This window comes from Lathyrus oleraceus, chromosome 5 (assembly GCF_024323335.1).
Source record: "Lathyrus oleraceus cultivar Zhongwan6 chromosome 5, CAAS_Psat_ZW6_1.0, whole genome shotgun sequence".
Taxonomy (NCBI): Eukaryota; Viridiplantae; Streptophyta; class Magnoliopsida; order Fabales; family Fabaceae; genus Lathyrus; species Lathyrus oleraceus.
Genome location: NC_066583.1, coordinates 177,553,980 through 177,564,140, shown reverse-complemented (window position 1 = coordinate 177,564,140; position 10,161 = coordinate 177,553,980). Strand labels below are relative to the sequence as shown.

Here is a 10,161-nt window from a genome sequence, read left to right as displayed (position 1 = left end):
TTCACATAATTTTGCAATTGCAAAGTGAATAAAGAAGTTTTCTGCAGGTTGCGGGTAGAGAGAAACTCTGCAGAATATTGTTCTTCTCCTTCATCGTTCTTTATTTTCTTTCTCCGTTGTTCTTCTCTTTTCATTGTTATTGTGTGGGTGATAATAATCTTGTTCATCAAGATTGATAGAAATTCTCCATAGTTGTGGTGGATTTCCAACAACTCTTACTCATGATTTGCATTGGATGAGTGTTGGTCGAATTGATTTCTTGGATATGAGCAATAGGGATATCAACAATGTTTTGAGATGCAGGGTTTGTGGAGGATGTGTTATTGGAAGAGTTGGGTGAGGTTATTTGTATACTAGATGAAATAGGTGAGAATAATGGTGTGGGAGAGGCTAAAGGTATTATAGGAAGGTCATTAGGATTAATAGTGGGTATGTTGGATGTGGTAGGAGTAGTATGATTGGCGTTAACTGATTGAGGTGATACAGTTGAATGTGGTAAATAAGATGTGGCTGGTGGTATCAGTGAAGAGTTGGTTTGGTTGAGAATAAGAATGAAATTTGTAGAATGTCGGTTGATATATATCCAATAGAGATATGCTTATGAACTATTGGAGATAAGGGAGGATTATGACCAAACAACTCACTGTAAGAAAACCTAGACCCGTTAGACACGTTATCCTTAGATATATAAAGCTTTTCAGTTGGAGATAAACATTTGTATCCTTTATAGGGGTGGAATATCCCAAGAAAATAAACTTATAATAGTAAAATGACAGTTTGTGGGTTTTATAAGGTCGTAATAAAGGAAGGCATGTACAATCAAACACCTTGAGAAACTTGTAATTAGGATATTTATTGAAAAAAGAGACATAAGGAATAAAATTATCTATAGAGATGGAAGGTAATTTGTTAATGAGATACAGTGAAAAATGCATAGTCCTAATATTTTAGAGGTAAATCGGCATGACTAAGATGAGTTAAACCAAAGCCTACCATGTGTCTATGTATGTGTTTTATCTAGGGATGGCAAATTGGATGGTTTGGATGGATATGGATTGTATCGTTAATGGATGGATCAAAACAATCTATTAGTCTGTTAACAATCCACTAAAACTTTCTTTAAAATATTCAATCCAATCCATCCATTATGAATAAAATTCATCAAATTCATCCATTATCATATTTTTAGTGGATGGATGTTGTTTTCTTCAAAAAATAGATTTTTTTTTAAAAAAAATTGTTTTTTTTAATATTATTTTTTTATTTTTGAAAAAAAAAATTTTTTTACTTTTGAAAAAAATCACTTATTTTTTTTATATTTTATTAAAAAAAACAGTTTTTATATTTTATTAAAAAAAATCAGTTTTTTCGAGAAAAAACAATTTTTTTTTTAGAAAAAAACATATTTTTATATTTTCAAAAAAAAATCGTTTTTCTTTTTAAAAAGAAAATATTTTTTTTATATTTATAAAAAAAATAACCTTTTCAAAAATAAAATCGAATTTTGGTATTTTTCAAAAATGCTTTTTAAATTTTTGTGAAAAATCGGTTTTTTGTATTTTTCAAAAAAAATCGATTTTTAAAAAAAAAAATAATATTTGAAAAATTTTATTTTTTAAAAATTAGATAAATTGTGAGATTTGCTCGTGCAATAAGTAGTACAAAAAGTAGTATTATATTTATGTCTAAAATGTAGTATATATGTACATTGTTTTGACATAACTTACATAACATAGGGATTAGGGTGCTACCCTAACCTAAAATGCCAGGAAAACTGAGCCAGGAAATGCCAGGAAAATTGAGCATTATTAGGGTTAGGACTTATTACATTGGGATAACGAGTATTGGAAAGCTTAAACTACAATCAACAACTATAGACTGGCTGGCAATATAGGAGGCAAAAGAGAGATGCTTGGAATTTTTGTCTTGTGACTGAAACTTGAGAGCATGAAATTCATAGAGAACATTAATACCAACATTTCCATGTAGAAGCACTTTGTTAGAAACCTGAGATTTGACAACACAATAATTATGGTGCAACTCCAAGAAAATAGAGTTATCTCCAGCAAACTTACTAATACTTACTAGATTCTCCGTGATAAAAGGAACATATAGTAAATTATGTAAAACAATACAATTATTAGGTTCTAAAAGAGACAAAAGATGAAGAATCCGAGGAGCTTATCTAAAGACCTTAACCATTTCATATAAAGATTTGATTAGGTCATTCATAAATAACTCATTGGTGCGAGAAAATTTTGATTAAAACGATGATAAAAAATTGAAGTAATATGACTAAATTTAAAACAAACCAATTTTGATTAAAACTATGATAAAAAAATTGAAGTAATATGACTAAATTTAAAACAAACCCGACATGAACATTAAAGGGGCGTAGGTTGTCGCATAAGTGAAGGTGGAAGCGACGATTGTGATTCACCTAGGATCAAGGGTGAGGGTTAGAATGAGGCTCTAATAAATAATATTCTGCCGTAATTACATAATAGTAATGTATAATGAGATTAATTGTTATACACTGTCAGTGTAAAAAGTTTTACACTGTCAATGTATCACAATCATCCGTTTGTATTATTTTTTAAATTGTTAAAATAAAAGTCAAACATGTTAAATAAATCAATGGTTGTGATTAACTGACAGTGTAAAAAATCTTTACACTGTCAGTGTATATCAATTAAATTCATGTATAATAATGTAGAATCTGCATATTTAAGTGGCAATCAAATATGTGCCCAACAAATATGCACTAATAAATAATATTCTGCCGTAATTGAATAACAAGCTAGTGAAATACATACAGGGCATAAATTATACCCACTCAATTTAAGTTTTAATGTAGTTTTAATATTTAGATTTTATTTTAAAATAATTGATGTTTTAAAAACACTATATAATTCATTATTGTTTTCCAACCATAGTCAAAGTATAATTAAGATTTCTTTTTACCTTCATATTGAAAAACTAGAATTCATGAAATAATTCCTGAATAAAAGTATTGGTACATATATACACATCAATTATACAATTGTTTGATACAGTATGCGTGCAAAAAAACTCAAATTATCAAACATAAAGAGTGAAGGGAGTAACCATGTCACACCCACTCCAACGCCAGTTATTTCCCCCACATCTCAATCATTGATGAATGTTGGCAACTTGATAACTGCATTGTCCTGGTGAATCTTAGCTACTCTGTTAAAGTTATTGGACATTTCAGTGTTAGATCCAATTATATCACTCAAGGATTAAATCATACAATACAGCAATGGAGATGAACTTTGGGTTGTGTTCAAATTAAGTGTTCTGTGAAATGAAGCGCACCAACAGGACCAAAAGTAAGTGTTCTTTAAAACTATTTCCAGATTATAGTTCTTTTTCTCCATCACAAATCTTTAACAGAACAAAATGGAATGTCTGATTCAGCTCTATCCAGTGATACAATATTACAAGTAGGGTAACGGCAACAATATAAATGGAACCATACATAACAAAATGCAATAGCCAATCTTGGCACTATAATAAAAAGTGTGTATAATATAATAAATAATACATTTTCTAGAACTAGTATAACTATGTAAGCTACGTCTGTTGTAATTATAACTTAATAGAGCAGTAGAAGAATGCCCAAAAGAGAAATTCAAAATTTTAAGGATCCTGGGAATCTGGTTGGCGGTTAATCATACGAGAAATTATAACTTTATAGAATTCATTGATTGCAGCTTGATAATCACCTGAATCAACAGGAAATGTCCGTCTTGATGATGACTGGTGGTTTAATCCATCATATTCGCTTGCAGCAACCATCGTCCGTGAAGTGGAGAGGGCCTTTTCCAAATCTAACTGAGACAAACGTCTAGGTGCCTGAAACACGAAGAAAAAAAACTACTCAGTAATTTTCATCTCCAGGACTAATGATGATCTGAAAAAGGCGCTGAGAAGGCCAATCAGTTTAACAAGACTTAATATGTGAAATTATTTCCATAAAGTCACAGATTGATCTCTCACATTAAAGTAATTACTATCAGTGACCAGATTCGTTTATAAGATTATCATACAAATATAACTTAGTAGTTTCATTTTCAAATAAAACAGACATAACTCAAATTTACTTATTTTTCTTTCTCTTCTACATAGCAGAAATTGATATGCCTTCCAGCCAAGGTAGCTGTACAAAGCATATTATTCACTATTTTGAGAATGTAAAATTATAGCAGAGAAGAGAGTGAAAGAGAGCGACATATTATTCACTATTTTGAGAATACAAAACTATAGCATAGGAGCGAGTGAAAGAGAATAGCAGATATACTAACAGGAGATTGTTTCCCTTTCTTCTCATATTCCAGCAGTTCTCTGATAGGAAAATAAGCAGCCTTCTGACAAAGATCAAATAGATCTGAACCAGTGTAACCCTCACATAAGCTAGCTATATTATCGAGGTCTATGTTATCTTCAATCCTCTCACCCTTTAAGATAATTTTCAATATATCAGCCCTTTCTTTCTGGTCTGGAAGTCCAATTTCAAAAGCTTGAGGAAAACGCCGAAGTATTGCTTCATCAAGTTCTGAAGGACGATTAGTTGCTGCAAGTACCATAACTCGGGCATTCTCTATAGAAAAACCAAAAAAAAAAAAATTAAGTATAAGTCATTATTAACAAAATCTGCATCAAAATTGTCACATGTTTTGAAAGTTTATACATTAAACAAAAATTACATGACAACTGCTATAAAACTTACGGTTGGTAGTGAATCCATCCCATAGAGCCATGAACTCAGTTTTCATGTTTAACAGAGCCTCATGATCTGATTGACGACGCTGACCCAAAAAACTGTCAACTTCATCAATGAATATGATGGCAGGCTGAAGCTTATAAGCCAAACTAAATACAGCAGCCACTGCAGAAGAACAGCAAAACATTAATGATAAACCAAAACAAAGAACTGCATTTAAAACAACAAACATATAGCAAATTGATTACATAAAAAGTTAGATACAATTTTATATTATATAATCACTGAGCTAGAGTTTGAGAAATGAAGTATAGTTATATAAGCCAATCTGGCCTCGTTAAATATTCTAATGAAGAACTTCGCCTATGAGCGGAAGAACAACTTCAAGCCTCACAAATTTTGCTAATTCATAACAATTAGAGAACCTACAGGGGTGGCCAGCCCTCTCCAGATACACTCAACAAGGAGCACAGAAGGATGAAAAACCCTTAAACTCACTCTATAACTGGAATTAATTGTACATTTTAACCTTACTTTTCAGAAAATAGTGTATTGCTGACAGATTTCACTTCTTAGCAACTAAAAAGTTTTACAGATGGCCATAAATTAATGGAGAGAGGGAGTTTCCCTGCTAATTAAGTGATCAGATGGCTTTATCCATCAAAGAAACTGAGACAGTGGTTTAATAGCACTAAATAGTATAGATATGTTAATTTAAAAGAACATCCACACTCCACAATATAAATTGGAAGCACATCAAACAAAAAGTAGCCAGTTTTGTAGCAGAAAAAGTTAACAATAATATTGGCATGGGACATGGATACAAAAGCAAAAATACAAGAAAACAAATTCTCATAAATATGGAACAACATACCTGCAATATTGATCAAAGAATCTAAACAAGTCTATGCTGAAATATATAGATTTGTAGTATGACATTAAAAATCAAAATCGCTGTGAATCTTTAAAACATATGCATGATTTTGGGGATAACTTATAAGATTCTGCAATGCAATAGCGATATAGCAGCCACTGCATGATTTTGCGGATTGTTAAAATTCTGCAATGCAATAGCAATATAGCACCACTACAGCTATTTGACAACATTTTGTACTAAATAGCATATCGCAGAACAATAGTGGTGTATCCAAATTCCACTACGCCATTGCGGCTATTTAACAACATTGACAAACATTAATAATGTACATTGCAAATTCACTAGAGATTGAAAACTCAGAAGACTACACAAAGTGTCATCATTTTTTTAGATGTTCTTAAAACTTCATTCATAGAAGCAAGAAGTCAATAAGATTCATAATGTTGAAATTGACACAGAATATCTGTCAGATAAACACTTTAATATAGGATTTGCTACCTTATAGAAAGAAGTGGCTTGATACTAATACATTGAAACAAAAGATGGGTACAGCAAAATGACGACAAAGACGGTTTTCAACAGCCACATCAAAGAAAGTTAATACTTTTTCGGCTAATAAAACATGGCAAACTTTTTTTGGTCCAAGATCATTTATCTTCAAATTATGGGATACTAATATAATATATTATATAAGATTTTTAAAAAAAATTACTTCTTCAAAGATCTTCATTCTCTTTAGAGGCTATTTGCCCTATGTACCATCCCAATACATGATCAGAACAATCTTACATGTATGATATAAGCAGTGTTGTCGATGGCGGATGGCGGAGATCCAAAATCCCGCCATTCCAGTTGCTATGCAGCGCCGCTATAGCAGATTATGGCAGGAAAGCATGCAATATCGGCCGATATTTACCATTGCGGCTAGCCCAAAAACCGCCATGTATATCTGTCATAACAACCACGGCACCACAATTTGACAACACTGGATAAAAGTACTCATATTGGCTGATTTTCTAATATCTGTAGTTCCACCTAGACCATGTATTAAGAATGTTGGCTTATATTTTTCGTTTTGTTGCTATGTCTCGGTATATGGTGATCAAGCGTAGATGAAGCACCCCACAATGGCATATAATGCCAAGCAGTTTTCTGCTGTCTTGGGAGCTGTTATGCATGGCAGTCATGGGAATCCAATTTACACAATGTCACACGTAAGCCATTGGACCCTAGCATTTACTGGACCAGTTGCAACAGCTGCCATGGCCCATGGTTGCCTGCCTGTAACAGTAAAGCATATCTCTTAAAGGAAATAATGGATTTCAATTAAGAACAACAACAGGGGACGAGAGTGGGGTTTCTATACCATGGATCAGTTTCTTTGACCTAATGGACCAAGTCAAAATAAGTCATAGTAACAAGATTGATGAAAAAGGAGAAGATGGGAGGTCCTATCAACTAAACTTTGTTTTAGGACATAGTGGGTCGGCCCAAGCAACTGGAATAGAAGGCATATATGTGGCCATTCTCTTATTTTCTTATAGCAATAGGTTACAGGTTCCGGACAAAAGTGTTTCTTAGGTTAAAGCTTTTATATTACAATCTTGAGGCCAAGGTTAATTCTGTGAAGATATAGAATAAATAGAAGTTAGAATAATTACTAAATCCTAATTAGCATTAAATAGGTTTGTTGGTTAGTTAAAAGGAGTTAGGATGTATAATTAGGACACAAGGGGAGAGGAAATAATTCTGCTTAGTGAACATTGACTGAATAAAGCATCGGCTCTGTCGTAGTCGATAAGAATCAGAGAGAAGTCTTCTCTCCTATTCTAATTCTTCGGTAAAACGGTCTATCGTCTCAATTCTTGATATCAATTTTTCAATTCTTTTCTAGAGTTCCAAACATATGAAAAATAATTCATATGTACAGTACAGACAAAAACTCAACTCTTCATTGAATATGCTACATATCTTGTATACTATCATTAAAGAACTAAAGAACTATTCACAAAAATCCAACACACTTACCAAGCTTTGAGGCATCTCCGAACCATTTGCTCATCAGGTTGGATATCCTGACATTAATAAAAACCGCCCCGGACTCCCTGGCAATAGCTTTGGCAAGCATGGTTTTCCCAGTGCCAGGGGGTCCATACAACAGGACCCCCTTTAATGGTCCAAGGAGCCTGCCATGCGAAAACAACTCGGGCCGTTTCAAGGGTAGAATAACAAGCTCAAACAAAGTTTCTTTAATCGATTCCAGTCCCCCAATGGAGTCAAACTCTACATCAATGTGGTCAGGATTTATAACATCACCTGCTATTATATCCTGTACATAATAAAATTCTATTACCCTAACGAAAACAACAAGAAACCCTAATCCCTCATAGGCAATCATAAAGATTAACATTGATTCAAATGACGTTGCTAAATCAAGAAAAGAAGTGCGAATTTGGTACCTCATATTGATCTGTATGAATGAGGGGACGACCTAGACGTTTTGCAATGGCTTTCTTGTGTTCGAGAGCTTTCTTGGAAGAATCGCGGTTGGGGTCTAAGTAATGGAGGCCCGTGAATAATACCAAACAACTCAACGCCGCGCTTGCTGCGTATAGGAGAAATTCTTGCATGTACTTTCTTTCTGATGAACCCTTCATTCTCTTATTCGACAATTAATACAGATAAGGGTTAATCTACGGTTTCTTCGTTAGTTTATTTAATTCGAAACTCTCTTTTGATCAGACGCCGAGGAAAGGGGTTCTTGTTAGAAGAAAGAATCCCCAATGTTTGGAAATGAGGATGACGATTGAGCGAATTTCGAATGACTTGTTTTGGGGATGGGCAGGTCGGTGATAAAAAAACTTTGTGGGCTTCAATCAAATGCCTCAAGGGTTTGCTCTTTCCACCTTATGTTCTCTCCAACCATAAAATGTCACGAATGTTTATGGAGTTTACTAGATATATTTTTGGAAGCATTTTTTTAAATTATTTTTTATATTAAATTGTATAGGCATCCTTATTATGGTAAAATTTAATTCGAAAATACATCTATGTATACGTAAAAGTTATGTCCGAAAATTCAAGAGTGTGGGATGCACACATAAGAGTGAAAAGAGCATTTATCATGCCTCAATAAGAGATAGTTTTTTTTGGTGTTCTCCACTACACATCAGGTAATGATAACATACCTTGTAAAAATTTCAAAATATTTTTTATATTATTTTGGATATCGATCTTCAGATGCGTTCATTATTCAACAAAATCACTTTATGACTGAGGCACCCAAAATTGGTATGGATTCCAATCTTCGCAATGTAGGTTTGGATTTCAATCTTTGGATTTATCCTTTAACAATGTGTTGATACAACCAAGATTACACAAGGTGTGAGATTATGTTGATGGTTGAAGAACTTTTGATTGCACCATAAAGTTTCAACCTGGTTTTCGACATGTGAAATTTTTTGAAGTGGTTTAACTTCAAATGAAGTATACTCTTCATTGGATGGAGTATGATAGCTTTTTAAAACTATAATTGTCGGTTAAGAGAATGTGAAAATTCTTTGAGTGGTGTAGCTTCAAACGACTGTACTCTTTATGATGGGGTATGATTGTCGATGAAGACACTGAAAGTTGATGTATTATTTTTAATCAAGATGGAGATTGTTGATATTGGTTAAGAACATACATGTTTATACTCTTTATGGTGGAGTATAATTGTCGGTGAAGACAATGAAAGTTAATGTATTATTTTTAATCAAGGCGGAGATTGTTGGGGTTGGTTGAAAATATACATGTTGAAGAAGTATCACATCGCTTAGTTTTGTGAATGAAGATAGAGTCAAATGTTATATATGTGATACAAGTTCTTTAAAGTCCCACATCGCTTAGTTTTGTGAATAAAGAGGGAGTCCAATGCTATATATATGATTCAAGTTCTTCATTTTAAGATGCACCAGTCAAAAGTACTTTAAGCTTGTATTTAACTTTCTTTGTTCTCTTATACTCCTTTATTAAAGTGTTGTGAGATGTAGTTAAATATTTGTTTTGGAGGGTGTGTATAACTACGGGTATGGGTTAGTTAAGAGTATATTATGTGTTGCAACAATTTTCACATAGTGTTATTCTTTGATTGTCTATTGACAACAACTGTGGTTTTTTTTCTTATAGATGAAATTTAACATTTTTAATAAACTTGAATTATAAGTCATTTATAATTCAATCTCGCAATAAATCATACACATTTGTCATTCAATAATAAGATCAAAACAGAAGAACTATTATGTATATATAAATTCCAAAATTTTCAAATACAAAATATCATAATGTCATAATCGATCCAAGTACAAACCATAATACAAGAATATAAAAATATATAAAACAAAATATCATTACTGAGTATATCGGACGCCCTTGTTCCTTCTCTATCGTCGGCACTGCAACGCATGTCATGTAGAGTGGTCATTTGAAAGTTTTTTTTCACAAACTCGCCCCTAACTATGGTCTTTCTCCTAATAACCACAATGTGGTGACACACATG

At 32.8% G+C, this 10,161-nt stretch overlaps 1 protein-coding gene across 2 annotated transcripts; it reads right to left on the bottom strand.

The window, feature by feature from the left end:
• Nucleotides 1–2,971: 2,971 nt before the first annotated feature.
• On the bottom strand, nucleotides 2,972–8,555 carry LOC127081625 (uncharacterized). Of its 2 annotated transcripts, XM_051021867.1 has the most exons (6): nucleotides 8,084–8,555; nucleotides 7,653–7,953; nucleotides 4,754–4,912; nucleotides 4,329–4,624; nucleotides 3,750–3,879; nucleotides 2,972–3,210 (listed from the first exon to the last, which is right to left on the bottom strand). In XM_051021867.1, the coding sequence occupies exons 1-6, from the start codon at nucleotides 8,279–8,281 to the stop codon at nucleotides 3,206–3,208; spliced, it is 1,089 nt and encodes a 362-aa protein (XP_050877824.1). In that variant the 5' UTR covers nucleotides 8,282–8,555; the 3' UTR covers nucleotides 2,972–3,205. The 2 variants fall into 2 exon arrangements, with proteins under 2 accessions (XP_050877824.1, XP_050877823.1); XM_051021866.1 differs by lacking the exon at nucleotides 2,972–3,210 and having other exon boundaries at nucleotides 3,357–3,879.
• Between the last annotated feature and the right edge of the window lie 1,606 nt (nucleotides 8,556–10,161).

Excerpts from the sequence above, each read along its gene's own strand:
- LOC127081625 (XM_051021866.1), bottom strand. The coding sequence starts at position 8,281 with ATGAAGGGTTCATCAGAAAGAAAGTACATGCAAGAATTTCTCCTATAC. Across the intron at positions 4,625-4,753 it reads GGATGGATTCACTACCAACC|AGAATGCCCGAGTTATGGTA; the intron begins GTAAGTTTTATA and ends GTTTTTCTATAG. Across the intron at positions 3,880-4,328 it reads AGAAAGGGAAACAATCTCCT|GCACCTAGACGTTTGTCTCA; the intron begins GTTAGTATATCT and ends TTCGTGTTTCAG.